The sequence below is a fragment of the Nicotiana tabacum genome, chromosome 2 (assembly GCF_000715075.1).
Source record: "Nicotiana tabacum cultivar K326 chromosome 2, ASM71507v2, whole genome shotgun sequence".
Lineage (NCBI taxonomy): Eukaryota > Viridiplantae > Streptophyta > Magnoliopsida > Solanales > Solanaceae > Nicotiana > Nicotiana tabacum.
In genome coordinates this window covers 247,299-272,377 of record NC_134081.1, presented here as the reverse complement: position 1 = coordinate 272,377, position 25,079 = coordinate 247,299, and the positions used below count along the sequence as shown (strand labels likewise).

At 37.0% G+C, this 25,079-nt stretch overlaps 1 protein-coding gene across 1 annotated transcript; it reads left to right on the top strand.

Annotated features, from left to right (window-relative positions):
• The first annotated feature begins 2,602 nt into the window (after window positions 1-2,602).
• On the top strand, window positions 2,603-7,953 carry LOC107763029 (uncharacterized). The gene is made up of 11 exons (XM_016581437.2): window positions 2,603-2,917; window positions 3,301-3,395; window positions 3,689-3,746; window positions 4,457-4,648; window positions 4,931-5,007; window positions 5,126-5,208; window positions 5,295-5,346; window positions 5,990-6,058; window positions 6,715-6,801; window positions 6,912-6,976; window positions 7,631-7,953. Exons 1-11 carry the CDS (start codon window positions 2,782-2,784, stop codon window positions 7,746-7,748), a joined length of 1,032 nt encoding a protein of 343 aa, XP_016436923.1. The 5' UTR covers window positions 2,603-2,781; the 3' UTR covers window positions 7,749-7,953.
• Window positions 7,954-25,079: the final 17,126 nt, after the last annotated feature.

Here is a 25,079-nt window from a genome sequence, read left to right as displayed (position 1 = left end):
CTTCCAACCAAGAGGTTGTGAGTTCGAGTCACCCCAAGAGCAAGGTGGGGAGTTCTTGGAGGGAAGGATGCCGAAGGTCTATTAGAAACAACCTCTCTACCTCATGGTAGGGGTAAGGTCTGCGTACACACTACCCTCCCCAGACCCCACTAGTAGAATTATACTGGGTTGTTGTTATATTTTCATTTACATTATCATGTGCGGATGAGAGTAAAAGCACCATGGGTGATGTCCTGCCATTTCATTTACATTATCATATTTTTATATTATCATGTGTTCATGGCACAAAGGGTGTTTTTGTGCAGGCGAGGACGAGGGACATGCATTATGTTGTGATATTTTTTTCTTGTTTATACATTCATGCCTTTACCTTGAGTTGTTACTATTGCACCTATGTTTTCTATGTGATTTGTCGTTGTTAATCTGTCTTTGTCCTCTATCTTAATTATTGTTGTATTGTTCATGCCTTCTATCTGTTTAACTTGCAAATATCATGTGTTTTCTTCTTGTTGTTATATCTACATCCATGTCGTTTCTCATTTGTTGCACTTTCGTCTAAGCCTTCTACCATGTTAATTATTCATGCCTTTTATTTGTTAGCTCATGAAATCATGCTATCCCTTTTGTTTGTTATATATACATCTAGGCCCTCTACCATGTTAGTTAGTGAAATTTATGTTCTTCTTTCCTAATTGTTGTCTTTACCTCTATGCTTTTTACCTAGTTTGTTACCGTTGTCCATATGTACTGCCTTGTTCGTTATTTCTACCTATGTATTTACCATTTTGTCATTACTGTTATTGACTTTCTTTCACCTGGTTGGTACTGTTATACGCATATTTGGTGAGGATGAGATAAATGCACGAAGGGTGTTGCCGTGCCATTCGATTTGATATTTTGAGTACATTTCTCAAACTAGAAAAATTATGGATTTACTATCGTGGTTTATTGGGCATCGCTCTAAGGAAAGGATTGGTCGTGATATTGAGGAATATTAAATCGCGATTTCTTCTAGTAATCATTTACTGCTTCGCATATTCGTTTCTTGTACTCTTCTCTGTTATGTTGTAGTATTGTTCTACTGCTAGTCTACTGCACAGGTTATATGAGTGAGTATCTTTTAACTAAAAAGCTTGTCACTACTCTTAGCCCAAAGGTTAGTCTTGTTACTTATTGAGTACATGGGGTCAATTATACTCATACTACACTTCTGCACCTTGCGTGCAGATCTTGGAGCTGAGCTGCGGTGGATGACGGGAGCTTACTCTGAAGATGTTCGTGCCTTCCGGGTGTGGCTACCACTTGTCCTTGAGTAGTTTTAGAGTTGAATTCTATTTATGTATATTTCAAACATAAGTTGTATTCATTTCATATCAGTTTTTGCAATAATCCAATCTTAGTAGCTCATGACTTGTACTAACAGTACTTGGGATATTGTATGGAATTCAGATATATCATTTGTTGATCACCTTTTTTTTATTAGAATTGTGTTAACTGTTAATTGGCTGACCTAACGGGTTAGGTTAGGTGCCATCGTGACTAGTGTATTTTAGGTCGTGACACTTAGGAATATGAGAAAGAGAATAAAAATATGATTAAAATAAAAAAGAGAATAAATGTAGAGTAGAAATAAAAAGGAAAAAAAAATTATTAAATTAATGAGGGATAATTTGGAAAATATAAATATTGTAAGGTTATTTTTGTCCTGAATAAATTAAATTTCTACTTCTGCTTTTTGGAAGAAACTAGAATTTGTAGCTTCTCTCCAAAAGCAGAAGAAGTATTTTTCCATTTTAGTCCAACAGCTTTGCTTTTTATCTCTCAAAACTTGGTCAAACATGCTCTTAGTTTAGAATATTCTATAATAATGATTATTTACTTTCCTGACTATACAAACCGTGCCGGTCCATCCATTCAACATCTAGTCATCTCAAGTCATCTAAAACAACAATTTCCTCATTGATTTTAAAGAATATACATTGTACATTTAAAACTCGTAAATATAACATTGTTACCCTCATTTTTCTAAAATTTTAAACCTCTTATATACTGAAACAAATAAAAAGTAAATTTAAAAATAATTTTGAGGCGGAAGAATAAATAAACAACTAAAATGAAAAAGAGAAAAACTTTATACAATCAGTTTATCTTTTAATAGTTATATTTCGATATATTTACTCATAGATGTAACTCATAGGGAGTGTATGCGTAGGATTTCATAGTACAAGGAGTATAAATATTTGATTTTAAAATACAAGGGATATATCTCAAATTCTGTTCCTAGTATGGGAGGTTTTAGTGTAATGTTGTATTTGGTACAATAAGTGTGGCAACATACGATAGCGCAGCTTGTAAATGCGACTAATAGAGTGCATTCTGTAAATGCGACTTATAAGACCCAATCACTTTTTATTGCGTTTTATTGCAAAATTTGAGCAATACGGCATAAATTAAGGCACGTGTAATTAGAAAAATCTAACAATATAAACGTGTTTTGACCGTTGGGTAGCTACCTCCCGCCATTGTTGTGAGCTTAATACGCACTTGTTAGTATATTATTTTATTTTCTGGGCAGACCCCACAAAAGACGACTCTTTTTTTTGTAAGAAAGAAACATAAGCTGATATTTGGGATCTGTGACAGTGACTCCACTTAATATATAGACGAAAAACTCACCATAAATACCTCACAAATCTTTCTTTTGTTGCTTTTTTCAGCTCTTTGTAGTTGAAGCTTCTATTAATTGTAAGCTTTTCTTGGAAAGTTTTCATTTTTTTGGGAATGGATAGCAGCAGCAGAAGCTGGTGGAGGAATTATGAAGGAATATTGAGGAGTTTTTACCCTTTGTTGTTGGGTCAAATGGTGTCTTTTGTTATGGCCCTTATGAGTTTCACTTCTTCTCTAGTTGCAAATCTTGGTATGTTGCTTCTTTAGAGCTTTTTGGGGGCAAATCTTGTTTTGGGATAGAGTCGGATTCTGGATTTAAGCTTTATGGGTTCAATATTTAAGGTTCTTGTTATTGAACCTATTATATTTTTATAATTATGTGTGTTCATATCTATTATTTGCTGTGATTCTTAGTGATTTACTCATAAATTTATGCTTTGCGTGGAAAGTAGGTTCAAATGAACCCAATGCTTATAGGCTGCATCCACCTTGGTTGTTTGTCCGGGTTACTTTTTTATGTACTTGAATTATTTCTGATTTTTTTAAGGCTAAATGGGGTTTCTTTTTTTGTGAAAGAAATTGAAAGGTGAGAAGCAGTTTGATTATATTGGTAATTTTTGGTTGCATTTGTAGGTGCAAATACTCCACTTTCCCTGTCATTCTGTTCTTACACAGCATTAGCTTTGGTGTATGGAGGCATCATGATTTACCGGCGGCAGAAACTACAGGTATTTTGTTATTAGCTGACAATAAATACCGATATTTGACTTGTGAGAGCCAATGTAATAAATAATTAATTAAGACATGTTCATTTTTGAACCACATTGTTTCAAAAGTCTTTTTTCCTGTTATGTCGAGTCACACAACATCACATAAATTTGAAGGAGGGAGTATTATTTTCCTCGTCGTGGCAATTTTCCATAAGAGAGTAATATTGGAGAGAGAGATATCTGTTTAATAGTGTATTTAGCATTTGATTTTACATAATTGTTGTGAATTGAATGTTGTCTTGAGCTTGCAGGTTCCTTGGTATTGGTATGCCCTTTTAAGCTTTGCTGATGTCCAGGGAAATTTTCTTGGTAAGAGTTTATTCCCCTAACTTTGCTTTGCATACATTATTCTGCGGCTTTGCTACGCACAATAATAGGAAATCTTGAACCATCACTCAGCTTGCAATGTTTGAGGGTATAGCTTTCGTAAACTGTTGAATCCTGGAACTGAAGTACCATCTATTCATGAAATAGGCCTCATTAAATTTTCGTGAGTTTATGACTAGACGAGGTTCTGGCCTACATTCTTGCAGTTGTTTTCTTGAAATGTTTCCTGAGGCCTATGTTTCTGGAATCCATTCATAGATAGTATATTGAATGGTCCAAAATACCGTAGCTTACTTGGAAACAGGAAATTGTATAAATAAAACAAGACAAGAAGTTCATAATTCTACAGGAAGTTTCAAGACATTTGGAGAATTGGGGCATAATTGAGAAGGAAAAAGATACTTTTTCTCGTGTTTACAGTGCTTCTGTTCTATACTTACTCATATGGTTGCACACTCTGCAGAACGCTTTTTGGGTGTTTACTTCAAATCCATGCCTTTTAGATGAATGCAATGGATTGAGCTCTAATGAACTATAAATTACATATGCCTTCTTCTTTTCTTTTACCCTCTGTAATGAACTATAAATTACATAGTTCCTCGTTGTGATTTCGTCATTGAAGGATATTTGGAATTTTAGCATAGTCTTAATTATCCAGGATATGAAATTAATTTCCATTTAGTGTATTGCAGTAAATAAAGCATATCAATACTCATCAATCACCAGCGTGACGATACTGGATTGCTGGACAATAGCTTGGGTGATACTTCTGACATGGTTAGTTTTGGGTACACGATATTCTCCATGGCAATTCTTGGGTGCAGCAGTCTGTTTAGCTGGTCTCGGACTTGTGCTTCTGTCGGATGCTAAGGCGAGTAGTGGAGGTGAGACTGTCTGTTTCCTAAATGGTTCATTTAGGTGTAGTAAATGAGAACATTTTAATGTTGTATTTCATCTTTTGTCAAGGTACCTTTCCATCTTTCCTTGAGTTTTTGAAAGCACTTCATATCTTGAGCGGAAAAGAAAGAGTATGAGGGAGAGGGAGAGGGAGAGAGAGATGCGGGGGTGGGGTGGAGAAAAGTTAATTAGCATTCCTTGTTAGGAAGTTGTTCCATTTAAGAAATTGTAATTTTTTTTTTGGGGGACTTTGGTCATTTTCATTGCAGGTGGTTCAAAACCTCTTCTTGGCGATATATTTGTGATCATTGGGACATTTTTCTTTGCAATGAGTAATGTCGGCGAGGTTGGTGTATTCTTATGTCTTTATTTCTAAATTCCACCCTTCTACCTAATTGCAACTCTAATATTAACTTATGTATAACTTCTTATCAAAATTTCATGGTACATTTACTGTAATGCAGGAGTTTTGTGTCAAAAAGAAAGATCGTATTGAAGTGGTTTCCATGATTGGTCTTTTTGGGTGGCTTGTTACGATAATTGAGATGTATCCTTTCTACCTAAAACTATTTTTTCATAAGATGTTTTTCATATAGCTGTGGAACTATGAAATGTACAAATTTTCATTTTCAGACCAATCTTGGAAAGGAAGAGTCTGGAATCAGTCAAGTGGTCTGCAGAGATTGTAAGTGACTTAGCGTCGTGTGTTCTTATTTTTGCTTCTCATTCTTCTGTGTTTTTCTTCATTCTCAAAAAAAATATTCTTCTGTGTTTCCGTTAGAATAATATCTCATGAAAACCAGGGCCGTTACTCTAAAAATGGAGTCATGATTTAGCCTTTCTGTTGTTCAATCTTCTACCTACAGAAACATGAGATATGTTCTTTTTAATTTTCCTCTTCCACCTCATACATCTCTCTCGTTTAGTATTTGGCCTAGATATTCCAATAATTTAGACAGAGTACTTTCTCAAAAAAATTATGCAGTTAGAGTTAGAAAACACTAAAATAATGCAATTCCTTTTAGAGTTTGATCTCTTAATAGGAACTTAACAGCTAGGACTTATTTCATGTGGCAAAGGTTGAAGGACTTGTGATATAGGTCATAGGTTCGAGCCTTGCGCCATGCGAACTAAGCATGGAATTTAAATAGAGAAGATAGAGGGATGGATTCATTATCCACGAGTTTCGAAAGCTGCGGTTGGTCCTAAGGGTTGGCACCAAACGGATTTCTCGATCATAAAAAAAATTGTTCTTTTTTTTTTTCCAAAGGAAAAGAAAAAGATCCTATTATCCGATGTGACATTGTTCTGTTTTTTTTTTCTTCCAGATATTAGCCTTTTGTGGTTATGCAACTGCAAGCTTTATGTTCTACACCTTTGTTCCCTTTCTTCTTAAGGTAAAACTTTCACTTTATAGTCCCAATGACTACTGATTCTGTTGCTATAGGTTTGATTCATAGATGTCGTTTCATTTGCAGACAAGTTACACGATAATTAAATACAACGACTGTGACGTTGTCTTTGATAACCGCTGAATGATCTAATTGATGTAATTGTTGTTAGATATCTAGTTCATGATGCTATATTGGACATAGTTTGTAAGTTAAAATCTGCATTGGCAGAAAGCCGGATTAAAGTTTTCCAAAACATTACTTCCGCCTTAGATTACATAATTTTATCCTATACAATATTCAGTTTATTACTGTATATTATTAGGAAAAATATAATGCTATAATAAAAAAAGTACAAAGTATAATCTCATTACTGTAATGAGATAAAGTATATCAATGTTAAGCATCTGACGTCAATATTAGAGAACTTCTAGTATTAAAGAACCCAAAATTATCGAATACTGAAATGAAATCGGTCCAAACTGAGCCAAATGGATAGGGAGTATTTATATAGCCGACCCCAACTACCTAGGACGTGAGGTGTAATTGTTGAATTTTTTTAACTCTGGAATAAGGGATTAATTGAAATCAGTTAAAATGCATCTAAAACCGAAACATGTGATCTCAATATCAACTCTAACAGAAGGATAATATGGATACAGATGAGCGGATCAACTTTGTTTAATCTATCTCTTCTCACATCTGATGTGTGGGCAGTTGTCATTAGAACATTTTTCTACAAGCAAAAGGTATGTTTATTCGTTCTCTTCGCTCATTTGAATTTTGATGGTTTCAGCCGTATCTATCTCTAGTTTTCTTAATATACCCTGTGTTGATCGCTCCTAATTGATATTTGCAGGTTGAATGGCTGTACTTCGTAGCTTTTGCACTTGTGGTTACGGGGCTGATCATATACTCAAAAACGTATGTCCTGCACTTTGTATTTGTTGTCTCGCCTCATGATTATAAACATTCATAGTATCAAATTAAACAGGGATGCAGGAAATTGCACAACTGACTGCAAAATTTATACCAACGTGTAAAAGTAAACATGCTATAGTGTGACACCTTGAATACCAGATGCCTTAAACAAAACAGAAAAACTAATGACATGCTTTGAAACACTTCGAAAACAACTTCTCTGCCCTCCCAGGGTGCCGCATACATCCTGCCCTTCCCAGACTCCTCCTGTGAGTGGTTGTTGTTGTTATGCTTTAAAACCCAGAAAGAAAGTATATCCAGGGTCAAATTTACCTATCTACTTTCGTATATTGTCTACATTTAACCTTTGTTATACTACCGGGCCAAATTTTCCCCTCCCGTTTAGCTAACTTTTCAAAATTAACCCCCCCTTCCCCCTCCAATGGCTCGGGTAACTTTGAAAAGGTTGGTAACCAGGGCGGGGGTAATTTGGCCCGATAGTATACGGGAGGTTAAATGTGAACAATATTGTTGACAAGTTTCATGAGTAAAATATGGTACTGTAATTAGTAAGCTTTGGATTAGTGATCTATTTATAGTTCTTGACTTGATGAGTTACTAAATATAGCTAGTACCATTTCTTTTGTTCATCAACAGTGCGAAGGATCCTGTTAGTGCACCAGCTATAGAAGAAGCAAATGCAGATCAAAGGTACCAACTTCTTAATGAAGATGAAGAGCGCGCAGATTGTAGACATGAGGCTACTGTTTCATGAATAGTTGTATAAGGAAAGATTTTAAATGTCGATTTAGGATTTAGGCGTATAACAGTCATTCACTATAATAGCCAAATATCGGGAAAAAACGAAAATCTTATAAAAGAGGTTTGACTGTATTATATATTTATTTCACCACGGAATAGAAAACATGGAATTTGACAACACCTCAGCAAATGATATATAGGAGCTTCCTTTTCCCATATCTCTTCTTGAAACTTCAGAAAGAAGTCGAAAAGTTCACCTGTGTAATTATGATTTATGAAGGCATTAGCTCCACATGAAATTTCTTATGTCCAAGTAATTAGTTAGCAAATTAATGAATCAATTAGCAGCATATATACAATAGTATATAAAATGTTTGATGTGTTATACTTCCTCCATCTTGACTTATCTAACCTAATTCAATTTACAAGCAAAGTTTTAACAAAGATTTTATAAACTATCAACAATAATCTGAAAATAATGGTCAAAGGGTCTATTTTTGTTTAACTATTTAAGTAGTAAGAAAAAAAATACCAAATGTGTGACATTTATGATAATTGATAAACGTATATACTTTCTTTTTCTCTTTCATTTTTTCCGTGGATTAGAGTAAACCCGAAACTTGAGGACTTGGTAATTATGATTTATGACTAATAATGGAGTTTAAGTTATAGTCAAATTGCGATTACTTCATACCATATTACTGATATAACATGTAAAAGTGACCTGATAGTGTAAGAATTTGACGATATATATAACATAAATTCTAATAATAAAAGCTTACTTCTTCCACCATATTCATTCGCATATTTCAATTTTTACAGTAAGAATGAAAACTCTTTCTTTCTTATTGGGTCTTCTTTTTTGCATGCAATTAGTTTCTTCTTTTCTTGCTGCTAATGGACGGGTGGATCATCCCAAGGTTATTATCTTCTTCTTTCTTATGAAATTTTCATGCACGTTAAATAATAAAAAAGTCCGGTGCACAAGGTATCCGGCATTTATGCAGGGTCTGAGAACAGTGGCGGACGCACGTGATGTCAAGCGGGTTCAACTATCAAAAAATAATACACATTCATATATGTATAAATTAGGATTAAAGCTGTATAAATTTTGTATAAATATTTTATTTGAACCCACTTGACAACTACTATTTTACGACTAAAGTTATGTACTTCTAAGATTGAACCCGCGTGTACAAAATCCTGGACCGGCACCCAAGGGGTGTGATATAGGCAAAATCTAGGAAAATGCCATATACCATGGGTGTGATGTAGGCAGCTTACGCTGATGCAAACATTTAAACAACAACAATTCATAAATAAAAAAAAACGACATGTTCGAAAAAAGAACAAATGCTAAACTAGCTTTTTTCTTTTCTTGTTCTATATTCTTTTTCTATAACCAGTTAAACTATGTTGATAGTGTAGACAATTGTTATAATGTTAGTACGTAAAGCTTAAATCCTTACTCTAAATTGCATATTTTCGGGCATCATAAAAGAGATATGAGCATTGAGACATAATCAGAGGCGGATGGAGCAACTCAATAATAATAGACTATATATATATATATATATATATATATATATATATATATATATATATATATATATATATTCAATTTTAAAAAAAATATTAAATTTGGAACCTATAATTTCAAAAAGTATAACGAGTTTAGTGTTGATTAAAAACCTTAAATACTGAAGCCACCAAATTGAACTCTTGGATCTAATCATAAATAAGTTTTCTAATTATGTTTTTGTTTTCTTTTTTCTTCTGAATTTTGTAGCAATACATCGTCTATATGGGCAACCACTCATTTCCGAACGATCAATCTCTTATTGATTCTAACCATGATATATTAGCCTCTGTAGTTGGAAGGTAAATTTCATCATTAATTTTCTTCTCTTTTTAATCTTTTTTTTCGTAGTTAAAATATGATAGTCTAATTAATTAACAAATTGCATTTTTTTTTGTTTTTTAAGTATTCATCATGCTCGTAATGCTACTGTTCACCACTATCACAAAACTTTTAGAGGTTTTTCTGCAATGCTTACACCTAAGCAGGCGGCTGAAATCTCAAGTAAGTCTCATTAACATGTCTTTTATTTATATTAAATTAGTAAATTTGATTCATATGCACTGACATCGTAAAAAGATAAAATACAGGGGCGGCCGAAGGGTATAAATGATTAGTATTTTTTAGTTTGATTCAAGTTGTATAAATGAGTGATTCAATAATAGTAATTTTCTCTCTCATTAGTTATAATATTTATCTGCTTCTTTAATTCTAGTTTTCATCCTCTATGTACATTTATTTCCTTTTAATATTTTCGGATGCTTCACTTTCTAATTTTGACTTAGTTTTTTTAAATTAATTTGTGTACGGTCAAAACCGAGTTGAGTCAGTCGTACGGTCAAAACATGACGGCCTCTCGAATCATGGCATCCGAAATTTGAGGGGATCTGCCAATGTCAACTATCCTGAATTCATCCCTTGAAATATCTTCTACTGCCTCAGAAGATCCACCATCGATATCCCTTTCAATCATCTTAGCTCGAGAAGGGATAATCTCGGCTTCTTCTTGTTCTGGGATTATGGCCAAGGTTCCTTGATTTTCTTCCACCAAATTGGAAGACTGTTGAATCATAACATTAGCCCGTACGCATGCTAAATTCTCCTCTCCTTCTTCGGGCTCGGCCTTTGAATGGCGGACCGCATCCGAAGACATAACACCAGAGCCCCCCTTCGGCTTTCGAGATCTCTTAGCCGGTTTCTTCTTTTCCGAGCTCGGGGAGCCCGATACGTCTTTTCTCTTCCTTTCTTTCACCTGCTTCAGGACAGGAACTTCTTCGCCACCAGATGGCAGCCTCATGACTACATCTTTCCCAAGTCTTACAAAAGGAAAGCAAGAGATTTACTATATAAACCGATGAAGAGACAAGTCGACAAAAAGATTTACCATGACTGTTGGCCTCCTATCGACCCTTTGATAATTCGACCCAAGCACGCTCGGAGTACGGTTTCTGCAACACCAGGCTTTCGACCCATTGTCTAAGATCCGGGATCGGTTCCGGCATTTGAGCTACGGTTGCGATAATGAAAAAAGGATCAACAAAATAGAAAGCAATCACAAAATCAAAATGGATAAAGAGAAACATTTACTCACGACTCATATTCCATTTCTCGGGAAATGAGAAGTCATCGGCAGGGATCAGATCCGAGGTTCTGATTCGAACAAAAAAGCCCATCCAACCCCGATCCCGGGTCTCGTCTATGCTCGAGAATGGCGCTTTGGTTGCTCGGCGAGCAAGCTTGATCAGCTCTCCTCGATAAAGTCAGGGACTGTAAAGACGCATAAGATGATCGAGGGTGAAGATACGCCGCTTGACCTTGCTTGAGAAAAATCGAAGAAGAATCACTACCCTCCAAAAGGAAGGGTGGATTTGGCCGAGGGTCACATCGTTCCTCTTACAAAAGGCAATGATGACAAGGTATAGGGGTCCCAACGTGAAAGGATAAGTATAAACGCTTAAGAACCCTTCGACGTAGGTAGTAATCGATTCATCAGGCGATGGGATTACTAAGAGTTTATTATCCCAGTTGCATTCTTGTATGACTTTATCGAGAACTTTTTCGGTGATTGAACATTGGTACCTTGACATCGGCTCACACCGACCCGGTTTCGGAGAAGGCTTTTCAATTTTAAAATCGCCTATGGTCAAACATCCAACCGGAACGAATTCCTCAGGGCGGGGCTCTTCCACATCCTCGCCACCAGTAGGTCCAGATGAAGAATCGGTCTCTTTTTGCGGAACAGTTTTAGACATTTTTGCCATTTAAAATTTCGTAAACAAAGAACGGAAGTATTTGGAGTTCTAAGGAAGAGTTTGTAGTAAAACTCACAAGTTTACAGGCAGAAAACTCAGAAAAGACAAAAAGAAACTTGAAAAAATTGGAAGATTGAAGACGTAAAAATGATGAACGGTGGAAGGAAAGGCAATTTATAGATTGAAGCAATGACGGTTCAATATCAGAGGTGGCCAACCACCATCTGACACATTAAATGCCTCGGTAAAACCGAACCGATGGGACAGATATCACATACGTCATAGTCGGGATCGATGAAAACGTCAGTATATATCTGATCGAGCTGTTGGGAAATCATATCGTTTCTCGTCACATCATTTTCCAAGAAATGAGGGGACTATCTGTGTACTGTCAAAACCGAGTTGAGTCAGTCGTACGGACTGGTCGAGACAATAATATTTCGATCAAAGGATACCTGCATGACAAGCTCGGTCAAGGTCCAAAGTAAGGGCGGCAAGCTTCGAGCTCTAAGACCGATCAATGACAAGCTCGATATCATTATCGAGCTCATATCCAAATCAAACTATGAGGCAAAGCGGGGATTATCAAAGATGCATGGACCGACCAACACTCACCCCGAATACCGAGAGCCCAAGTCAGAATTGAACTCAGACCAAGGCCGAGGGCTCGAGCCAGTATCGAGCTCGCAGACTAGGGCCGTTGCAACCGCACTATGGGAGAGAATCTTGGCGTAAATCGAGGAAAAGATAATATATCATGAGTTCTCCACTACGTATTTTTTACTGTATATAAAGTAGGATCCCTCTACTATAAGAGGGAGACGGCTGTAACAAAAGAGGACCCCTGAGATGGAAAGATATCTCCTTGTACTTGTTTTACTTTACATTTTTCATTCTTTCTGCTCGCTATTCTCATTCTCATAGTCAAGAATACACCTATTTCTATTTCTCTATTCGATTTATATCAAATTGTATCGCGTATCCTTAGAATTATACACAAATCTAACGTTATTCGAATTTTCTGGTAAACAGTTTGGCGCCCACCGTGGGGCTAAGGGTAACAGTGGTTGTTTGATACAAATCTGCAATACACACCAGTTTACAGCTTCAAATCAACAATGGCAAACCCTCGATTGATGGCTTTACCTAACAACCACGAAGCCTGCCTTCAAAATAAAACCAACAATTTGACACCCAGGGCCGGAAGGCAAGTTAACGATGTCACCGAAGCTTGAGTCGAAGTACCGCTAGATGTCAATTCACGACTGGCTCTTGAGGCGAACCAACGTTCTGAACCGGAAAAAAGCATTCAAGGCGGCACTCGATCCGTAACTCAAGACACCCATAGCGTAGAAGAGATCGGAGTCAACTTACGGATGATCTTCGAGATGTTACAAGCCCAGCAAATAGCGATAGCTCAGTTACAGAGCCAAACTCAGGTACGAAGCAGGCCGGAGCCCAATCCGCTTCGATAAATCACCCGCAGAACGGAACCAGCCATAGTGAAGTCAAATGAGCAAGAATCGGGGACTACTCCCGAAATTACTAAATTACTCGAGGAACTCACAAAATGAGTCGAAGCCAGAATAAAAAAGTTGAAACATATAATTCCAGGGCCGATCAGATCCCGGGAGCTCCACCAATGATAAAAGTGTTAGATTCGAAAAAATTCATTCAAAAGCCTTTTCCCTCGAGTGCAGCCCCAAAACCAATTCCCAAAAAATTCCGTATGCCCGAAATACCCAAATATAACGGAACGACCGACCCCAACAAGCACGTCACTTCTCACACGTGTGCCATCAAGGGCAATGATTTGGAAGATGATGAGATCGAATCTGTATTATTGAAAAAATTCGGTGAAACCCTGTCAAAGAGGGCAATGGTATGGTATCATAATTTACCATCTAACTCTATTGATTCTTTTGCTATGCTTGCAGATTGCTTCGTAAAAGCACATGCCATAGCCATAAAGGTGGAAACCAGAAAGTCAGACCTGTCCAAGGTAATACAAAAGAACAACGAGATGCTAAGAGAGTTCGTAGCATGTTTTCAAATGGAATGAATGGATCTGCCACCAATCACAGATGATTGGGCTGTTCAAGCTTTCACTCAAGGTCTAAACGATGGCTTCACGATGGCTGAAGAAAAATTTGATCGAGTACCCAGCTATTACTTGGACCGATGTGCACAATCAATATCAATCCAAAATAAGAGTCGAAGATGACCATTTGATCTCTAGGTCCGTTACGAAAAAGCAAAAGTTGACCATAGATCGATACCATCCATATAGCGGAAATAATATTACTATTGAGTATCCGAGGCCCCTTTAAAATCAACCTCGTATACAAAGGCTTTATCATTGAACGCATTTGTGATGATTATCAAGTTCGGTGCAAAGGACGTTACTTCGTTATTTCATGACAAACAGTGTCGTTGTAAGAGCCAAATGGTCAAAACGAACCATGCTTATGTAGTTGGCCCTAGCCCTGACGCAAAATGTGAGCCCATGTAGAATAACTTGCAAAGAAAGCCCTCTTCTTTACCGATATTCTATGTTCAACATTTATTATGCAAACAAGATCGAGTTCAAGCAAGCGCTCACTCGACCATTACGCCTACGGGCTACATTGCATCGAGTTCGAATCATTCACTCGACTGTTAAGCCTACGGGCTACTTTTTCGAGTTCGAACAAGCACTCACTCGACTAATAAGCCTACGGGCTACTTTGACCATTATGCCTACGGGCTACATTGCATTGAGTTCGAATCATTCACTCGACTGCTAAGCCTACGGGCTACTTTTTCGAGTACGAGCAAACACTCACTCGACCATTAAGCCTATATGCTACTTTGACCATTACGCCTACGGGCTACATTGCATCGAGTTCGAATCATTCACTCGACTGTTAAGCCTATGGGCTACTTTTTCTAGTTCTAGCAAGCACTCACTCGACCATTAAGCCGACATGCTACTTTGAACATTACGCCTACTGGCTACATTGCATCGTGTTCGAATCATTCACTCGACTGCTAAGCCTACGGGCTACTTTTTCGAGTTCGAGCAAGCACTCACTCGGCCGTTAAGCCTACGGTCTACTTTGACCATTACGCCTACGGGCTACATTGCATTGAGTTCGAATCATTCACTCGACTGCTAAGCCTACGAGCTACTATTTCGAGTTCGAGCAAGCACTCACTCGACCATTAAGCCTATGGGCTACTTTGACCATTACGCCTACGGGCTACATTGCATTGAGTTCGAATCATTCACTCGACTGTTAAGCCTACGGACTACGTTTTCGAGTTCGAGCAAGCACTCACTCGATCATCAAGCCTACGGGCTACCTTGACCATTAAGCCTACGGGCTACTTTTGTTTTGCGCTCGAGCAAGTACTCACTCGACCATTAAGCCTACGGGCTACTTCGACCATTATGCCTACGGGCTACATTGCATCGAGTTCGAATCATTCACTCGACTGTTAAGCCTACGAGCTACTTTTATTTAGAGTTCGAGCAAGCACTCACTCGACCATTAAGCCTACGGGCTACTTCGACCATTATGCCTACGGGCTACATTGCATCTAGTTCGAATCATTCACTCGACTGCTAAGCCTACGAGCTACTTTTATTTCAAGTTCGAGCAAGCACTCACTCGACCATTAAGCCTACGGGCTACATTGCATCGAGTTCGAATCATTCACTCGACTGCTAAGCCTACAAGCTACTTTTATTTCGAGTTCGAGCAAGCACTCACTCGACCATTGAGCCTACGGGCTACTTCGACCATTATGCCTATGGGCTACATTACATCGAGTTCGAATCATTCACTCGACTGCTAATCCTACGAGCTACTTTTATTTCGAGTTCGAGCAAGCACTCACTCGACCACTAAGCCTACGGGCTACTTCGACCATTACGCCTACAAGCTACATTATTTCGAGCAAAACTACTCATTTCTTCGAATTAAAACGAACACTTGACTATTTAAGTTGAAGGATGTTCGAGCCCGATAAAGCAAAGGGGACTACCCACAAGGCCTGAAGGCAATAGAGATTTAAATTCAAGCTATCTATTTAATTTGAAAGGCTATTTTTCTTCAAAAAGAAGAAAGATTTATATTTACAAATATGTTGTACAGAGGCGGCTACTCTTCCAAAAGGAAGTTCTTTATACAAAAATTGATAGCGGTATTAAAAGAACGCAGTGATCGACCTAAGGCCCTAAATATCAATCTTTATCGGAGGTTGTATTCTCGGCATCGTCCTCGTCTTCAGACTCCCCCGAGAAATCAGAGTCTTCCTCAGGAAAGGCCAACCTCCGAGCTCGGCCCCAACATCGAAGCCCTGAGCTCTGACCTCCTCGAGAGCCTCTCTCCGAGCCTGCCACTTTGCATGTTCGACCATGCTCGCAGCTTTGTCTTGGTTAACCTCGACATCGATCCTGAACTGAGCCATTTTGGCATCGGCTCTTTTGTTGGCCTCGATCACTTCATATATGACCATTTCGAGTTCTTTGGCTAAATCTGATTTATCTAAAGTGGCCAAATCCAACTGATGCTGAAGCTCTTTCATCTTTTCAATCATCCCCAAAGCATTTTCTTTCTCATATCAAAGTTGGGCATCGGACAGCTCCAACTGAGCTTCGACGGCTTCCTTTTTCGAGGCAATGTTATCCATATGGGTATTAAATTCCTCTGCCTCGGCTAGTAACGCATCTACCTGTGAGTTAAATCGCCCAATCTGCTCGATCCTTTGCCGAACCTGCAGAATCAGATCGTTAGTGGTTATCTCTTTTTCATCTTCACTATCATGGAACATTCGGAATACCTGCTCAGCCATCTCCTCATGCTCTTCCCGAGCCGTTGTCAAATTTGCTCAAAGTTTTTCACTAAGAAGCTTGTACGAGTCACTCTTCTCAATGAGGCTCCAAAACACGGCATCATGCTCCTCCCTCATTCGAAGAAAGGCCTCGTGATGCAACACCGAAGCCTGCAAACAAAAGGAGAAACGTTAGAATTACCTGCAACTCTATGTAGAAGAAGCGGCAAAAAAACCATCAAAGTTACTCGATCCAAAGCATGTTGGGCCTCGTTGAAGAGACAGGCGGGCCCCACCGCATTCATCACTGATTGATATTCTTCGGTCATCAAGGATCGAAGGTAACTGGAAATCCCCACAGGGGAATAAAAAATTCGGGTATCCGCAGGTACGGAGAGCAATATCTTCCGCCTTCGATCGGGATCGATACTCGGGGCCAGAAATCGGTCCACCAGTTTATGAATCGATGAAGGCTCAGTAGAACCCGACCACGACGCTTTTCTGGGTACCGACATTCCACCAAAACCAGTAACCTCCTCCGAGGCACCTGACTCGAGCCCCTCCAGAAAACCATGAATATCGGTCGACTCCTGAATATCCTCATAGGACCGATCCTCCAACATGACGGCCTCTCGAATCATGGCATCCGAAATTTGAGGGGATCTGCCAATGTCAACTATCCTGAATTCATCCCTTGAAATATTTTCTACTGCCTGAGAAGATCCACCCTCGATATCCCTTTCAATCATCTTAGCTCGAGAAGGGATAATCTCGGCTTTTTCTTGTTCTGGGATTATGGCCAAGGTTCCTTGATTTTCTTCCACCAAATTGGAAGACTGTTGAATCATAACATTAGCCCGTACGCATGCTAAATTCTCCTCTCCTTCTTCGGGCTCGGCCTTTGAATGGCGGACCGCATCCGAAGACATAACACCAGAGCCCCCCTTCGGCTTTCGAGATCTCTTAGCCGGTTTCTTCTTTTCCGAGCTCGGGGAGCCCGATACGTCTTTTCTCTTCCTTTCTTTCACCTGCTTCAGGACAGGAACTTCTTCGCCACCAGATGACGGCCTCATGACTACATCTTTCCCAAGTCCTACAAAAGGAAAGCAAGAGATTTACCATATAAACCGATGAAAAGACAAGTCGACAAAAAGATTTACCATGACTGCTGGCCTCCTATCGACCCTTTGATAATTCGACCCAAGCACGCTCGGAGTACGATTTCTGCAACACCAGGCTTTCGACCCATTGTCTAAGATCCGGGATCGGTTCCGGCATTTGAGCTACGGTTGCGATAATGAAAAAAGGATCAACAAAATAGAAAGCAATCACAAAATCAAAACGGATAAAGAGAAACGTTTACTCACGGCTCATATTCCATTTCTCGGGAAATGGCAAGTCATCGGCAGGGATCAGATCCGAGGTTCTAATTCGAACAAAAAAGCCCATCCAACCCCGATCCCGGGTCTCGTCTATGCTCGAGAATGGCGCTTTGGTTGCTCGGCGAGTAAGCTTGATCAGCCCTCCTCGATAAAGTCAGGGATTGTAAAGACGCATAAGATGATCGAGGGTGAAGATACGCCCCTTGACCTTGCTTGAGAAAAATCGAAGAAGAATCACTATCCTCCAAAAGGAAGGGTGGATTTGGCCGAGGGTCACATCGTTCCTCTTACAAAAGGCAACGATGACAAGATCTAGGGGTCCCAACGTGAAAGGATAAGTATAAACGCTTAAGAACCCTTCGACGTAGGTAGTAATCGATTCATCGGGCGATGGGATTACTAAGAGTTTATTATCCCAGTTGCATTCTTGTATGACTTTATCGAGAACTTTTTCGGTGATTTAACATTGGTACCTTGACATCGGCTCACACCGATCCGATTTTGGAGAAGGCTTTTCAATTTTAAAATCGCCTATGGTCGAACATCCAACCGGAACGAATTCCTCAGGGCGGAGCTCTTCCACATCCTCGCCACCAGCAGGTCGAGATGAAGAATCGGTCTCTTTTTGCGGAACAGCTTTAGACATTTTTGCCATTTAAAATTTCGTAAACAAAGAACGGAAGTATTTGGAGTTCTAAGGAAGAGTTTGTAGTAAAACTCACAGGTTTACAGGCAGAAAACTCAGAAAAGACGAAAAGAAACTTGAAAATTTTGGAAGATTGAAGACGTAAAAATGATGAACGGTGGAAGGAAAGGCTATTTATAGATTGAAGCAATGACGGTTCAATATCAGAGGTGGTCGACCACCATCTGACACATTAAATGCCTCGGTAAAACCGAACCGATGGGACAGATATCACATACGTCATGGTCGGGATCGATGAAAACGTCAGTATATATCTGATCGAGCTGTTGGAAAATCATATCGTTTCTCGTCACATCATTTTCCAAGAAACGAGGGGACTATCTGTGTACGGTCAAAACGAGTTGAGTCAGTCGTACGGACTGGTCGAGACAATAATATTTCGATCAAAGGATACCTGCATGACAAGCTCGGTCAAGGTCCAAAGTAAGGGCGGCAAGCTTCGAGCTCTAAGACTGATCGATGACAAGTTTGATATCATTATCGAGCTCATATCCAAATCAAACTATGAGGTAAAGCGGGGATTATCAAAGATGCATAGACTGACCAACACTCACCCCGTATACCGAGAGCCCAAGTCAGAATTAAACTCGGACCAAGGCCGAGGGCTCGATCCAGTACCGAGCTCGAGCCAGTATCGAGCTCGCAGACTAGGGCCGTTGCAACCGCACTATGGGAGAGAATCTTGGCGTAAATCGAGGAAAAGACAATATATCATGGGTTCTCCACTACGTATTTTTTATTGTACTTGTTTTACTTTACATTATTCATTCTTTCTGCTCGCTATTCTCATTCTCATATTCAAGAATACACCTATTTCTATTTCTCTATTCGATTTATATCAAATTGTATCGCGTATCCTTAGAACTATACACAAATCTAACGTTATCCGATTTTTCCGGTAAACATAGTTATTTTCTTTTGTCATGTTTGATTAATTCATAGATCAAAAGATAACTTCTTTTGTGTCTCATCATTATATGATATTTATCAAATAAGTTTAAGAGACCTCTTAATATAGTTTGACTTTAATCCACCAACATCGAGTCGAGTTTTGTACTAGTAAGTTAAACTTTGTCGACTCGTGCTACTTGAATAATATATTTACGACTACGTGTTTTTAACTTCTCTATCTTTTTCTTTTCAAACTCTCTCCATTTTATAATGGAAGGAAAGGAGTCTGTTGCTGCTGTTTTCGAGAGTCAAACGTATTACCTTCAAACTACGAGATCTTGGGACTTTTTGGACGCCCCAACCAATAGCATATTTGATGCTACTGCTATTCAAGGAGACTATGATGTAATTGTTGGTGATATTGATTCTGGTATGCATTTATATATGTCATGTTTGTTCTGCTTAATTTATCTAAATTCAAGTGTCGATCATTTTAAAGAACTATGTCATAACATAATTATTTACCTTTTAATAGGAATTTGGCCCGAGGCACCTAGTTTTAGCGCGGAAGGACTTGGACCTAGGCCTTGCAAGTGGGCCGGCCCAGGCCTGGGACCGGTCCAGGATCGCGGGCCAGACGGGCCAAACGGCTAAACGGGCCAGGACCGTTTGGTTCGGTTTTAGCGGGCCTGGTCCGGTCTCGTGGGCCGGTCCTATGATTGGGCCCGCCAGGCCCGGGACCGTTTGGCCCGTCAGGGACCGGACCGGGACCGGCCCGGTCCCTTAGCGGGCCTAGCGGGCCCGACGGCTTTTTTTTTTTTTTTTTTAAAACGTTGGACTGTCAAAAATAGCCGTTGGCTATTTATGAAATAGCCATTTAACCCCTCAACTTTGTTTTAATCCCAAACTTTTTATAATTACACTTTTTCCCTATTTTCAACTATAAATACCCCATCATTCTTTCATTTTTTCTTACAAAATCATCAATCTATCACAATCTCTCTCTAATTTACTTCTACTATTGCTTACTTTATTGTTACAATTTATGAAACAATTGTGAAGTTGGTGAATTGAAGTCTTCAACGATAATCAATTTCCAATAAGTTGTTCATCAATTCGGTAAACTCGTTCCAACTTTTAAGTTTTAATATTATAATTTTTTTTGTTTTATTTATTTTGCTTGATTAATTAAGATGGCTTATTCCTTAAAAAATATGTTTAGTAAAAATAAGAGAAAATCGAAGAGTGGTGAATCTAGTAGCCAATATGTTCCTCATCCACTTTCCCCGGCTCCCCGACCCAAACATGTTACCCGTCCTACATCTCCTATTCTTGATAGCGATAATAGTTTATTACAATTTATCGAGAGTCAATTTTTCCATAATATAACACCCGGTGAACAATTAAACCATGAATATATGAATGCTCTTTATGGTAATCCAACTATTGATGAAAATGATGATGAAGAAATAGATTTTGATGAAACGCAACCGGATGATGATACACCCACTAGTCCTGCTCCTGAAGTTAACCCAACTAATAATAATCTAGATGATCCCCCATCTGACCCTCCTATTAGTGCCCCTACTTTTTCTAGACAACCTCCTAAACGGGCAGAAACATCTCTTGTTTGGCAATTTTTTACTCAACTAAGAGAAAAAAATAGGGCTAAGTGTAAAACTTGTGGCAAAGATTTAGTTTTTCAATATGTTGGAAGTCGGGGGGGGGGGGGACGGGAAGTTTGACTAGACACATATTGCTACACCCTCAAGATAAAGCTAGATATTTTCGTATGAAAGCTTTGGCTGAGGGGACAAGTGCACCTAGTCAGGCTGACCTTAGTACCGGGTCAAATCAATTTCAACCGGGAATTAACACTGTTACCGGTGGTATTTTATATTATGATCCAAAAAAAGATCGGGAAGAATTGGCAAAAATGGTCACTGTTATGTGCTTACCCTATAGTTTTCCTTCTAACCCCCACTTTGTGCATTATATTAGAAAAATTTATAATCCTACTTATAAAGGTTTTCCTCGCACAACCGTAAAGAGTGATATTTATAAATATAAACATGAATATGAACAATATTTGCGCTATTTATTTACTCATATAAATTGTCGTCTTGCTATTACAACTGATATTGGTAGAAGTGGTAATGACTGTGATTACCTTACTGTTACCAGTCATTGGATTGATGAGCATTGGATAATGCAAAAGCGCATTATTGCTTATAGAATAATTAATTCACGTCACACAGGGCAGTTTATTTCTAGCACGATTGCGGATATTTGTAGATATTTTTGCATTAGTGATAAAATAATATCAGTTTCAATGGATAATGCTACTAGTAACACAAATGTTGTAGCCTTGCTTACCACGATACTAAGTCCTGTATTTAGTAATATTTTTCATGTTAGATGTATTTATCATATTTACCATTTAATTGTGGGTGATGGCATGCGAATTTTAAATGTTGAAATTGAAAAAGTTAAAATGGCTCTTAATTGGCTTTTTTATTCAAATCGTAGAAGTAGACTTAGAGAATATTTTAAAAGATGCGATGAATTTGGCCTAAGAGAAAGAAAGGTTCCTAAACCTTGTCCAACTAGATGGAATTACATGTATGAAAGTTTAGTTATTGCATATGAATATAGAAACCCCATAAACTCAACGTTTAATGCTCATATAAGTGATGATGATGAGCACCTTACAAATGCGGATTGGGCTAATGTTAAAATGCTTGTAGATTTTTTAGAAAAATTCCATATTGCTACAAATGAATTTTCTAGGCAATATTATCCTACTATTTCTAACTGTTTAGGTTATATTGCAGAACTTGCAAATTTGTTTGATCATTTTTCAGATGGTGGGGAAATTTATCAACTTGCTATTGATTCCATGAGAAAAAAGTTTAAAAAATATTTTTTCCCTATTTTCCCTATTTATGGTATTTCTGCATTGTTAAATCCTACTATGAAATTAGGAGGTCCTCAATTTTGGTATGAAACTATTTATAATGGTTTAGCACTTGAAGATGAGGAGTTGTCTAAACTTCCGAACGCAATAGCCTCAATTAAAATAAATGTTCAAACTATTTATAATGCTTATCAAGTTGCATTAGATCATGCTAGACCAAATGTTCCAACTCCTTCTTCTTCTAGTTCTCAATCATCTAAAAGAACTGCGGGAGTAAGAGCACTTAGTACTTGGGCAGGGTTCAGGGGTTCTCAAGGTTCTAGTACTAGTGATTTTTCACAACTAAATGAGCTTGAAGTTTATTTGTCACGGGGAATTGAGGAAGTGAATCCCGACGGCTCCTTTAATATTTTGGAATGGTGGAAGGACATCGAAAAATACTTTTCGATTCTTTCAAGGATGACCCTAGATATTTTAACTATTCAAGCTTCAACAGTGGCATCAGAGAGCGCTTTCAGTCAAGCAAGACTTCAACTCGGTGATTATAGAGTGTCTATGAGGGAGAGCTTGGAAAAATCAGTACTTTTCAGAGATTGGATCCGTTCGGAAAGAAGAAATTTTGGACTTGCTGAATCACAACCAGAGGTAGACGAAGCTTATGAAGAAATGTAAGCTGAACTTGCGGAGGATGATGCTTCGCCTGGAAGCGGTGATGAGCAAGCTTCATTTCCGCCACCACCAACGGAAATTCCTCCGGACCTTGAAGGATTTATGAAATTTGTAAGAGATACCATATAAATTAATATGTAACTTGTATTTTGGCACATCTTGATTAGTTTCTTTTTCTTCTCAATGGTGGTATTAGCACCTTGTTGTGCTCATTCCATAGGAGGGAGAAAGACTAAGAAAGATATTGCCATGATTTTTAATGCTGTAATAAAAATATAACGCATTGATTTGAATATCTCTTTACAATATTTTTGTTCTTTTATATCTTAAGCTATACATATAGTATATATATATATATATAAGCTTATAGTATACATATAAGCTTATATTTATACTATACTATAGTCTATACTATATATACATCTCATAAGATATATAAACTATATTCGATATACTATATATACATCTTAAGATATACTATATATACTATACTATATATACATCTTAAGATATACTATATATACATAGTATACTAGATATACTAGATATATATAGTAGATATACATGTATATATAGTATATCTTAAGATGTATATATAGTATATAAATCGAATATAGCTTATATATAGTAAGATGTATATATATTATAGTATAGTATAGTATACATATAAGCTTATATTTATACTATACTATAGTCTATACTATATATACATCTCGATATACTATATATACATCTTAAGATATACTATATATACTATACTATATATACATCTTAAGATATACTATATATACATAGTATACTAGATATACTAGATATATATAGTAGATATACATGTATATATAGTATATCTTAAGATGTATATATAGTATATACTATACTATACTATAATATATATACATCTTACTATATATATTATATATATCTTAAGATGTATACTATCGAATATGACTTATATACTATGTATATATAGTATAGTGTGTGTATATATATATATATCTTAAGATGTATATATAGTATATAAATCGAATATAGCTTATATATCTTAAGATGTATACATAGTATAGTATAGTATATATATATAAGCTTATATATATATGTATATCGAATATAGCTTATATATCTTAAGTTGTATATATAGTATATACTATACTATACTATACTATACTATACTATAATATATATACATCTTACTATATATATTATATATATCTTAAGATGTATACTATTGAATATGACTTATATACTATGTATATATAGTATAGTGTGTGTGTATATATATATATATCTTAAGATGTATATATAGTATATCTTAAGATGTATACTATAGAATATGACTTATATACTATGTATATATAGTATAGTATGTGTATATAGTGTGTGTGTATATATATATATTTTAAGATGTATATATAGTATATAAATCGAATATAGCTTATATATCTTAAGATGTATATATAGTATAGTATAGTATAGTATATATATATAAGCTTATATATATATATGTATATATACTATAGTATATCGAATATACTATGTATATATAGTATAGTGTGTATATAACTATATATATATATATATATATATATATATATATATATATATATATATATATATATCTTAAGAATGTATATATATACTATAATATACTATATATATACTATAATATATATACATAGTTTATAAGTCATATTCGATAGTATACATCTTAAGATATACTATATATACATCTTACTATATATATATATAGCTTATATATCTTAAGATGTATATATATCTTAAGATGTATATATATCTTAAGATCTACTATACTATACTATATATATATATAGTATATCTTAAGATGTATATATAGTATATTTTAAGATGTATACTATGTATATATAATATAGTATATATATATTTTAAGATGTATATATAGTATATAAATCGAATATAGCTTATATATCTTTATTACTATTTTTTTCTCTAACTTCTATAAAAAAAAATTAAAAATAAAAAGTTTCTGTTGGGCCCGTTTAGGCCCGTTTGGGCCCGGAACCGACCCACTTAACCCGGGCCCGTTAGTTCGTGGTCCCGATCCCGAGCCGGTTCCAGCAATAAGCCCGCGAAGCCCAGGACCGTTTAGGACCG

Coding starts and splice junctions, on each gene's coding strand:
- LOC107763029 (XM_016581437.2), top strand. CDS start 2,782: ATGGATAGCAGCAGCAGAAGCTGGTGGAGGAATTATGAAGGAATATTG. Junction 4,649..4,930: donor TGCTAAGGCGAGTAGTGGAG/GTGAGACTGTCT, acceptor TTTTCATTGCAG/GTGGTTCAAAACCTCTTCTT. Junction 5,008..5,125: donor CAATGAGTAATGTCGGCGAG/GTTGGTGTATTC, acceptor ACTGTAATGCAG/GAGTTTTGTGTCAAAAAGAA.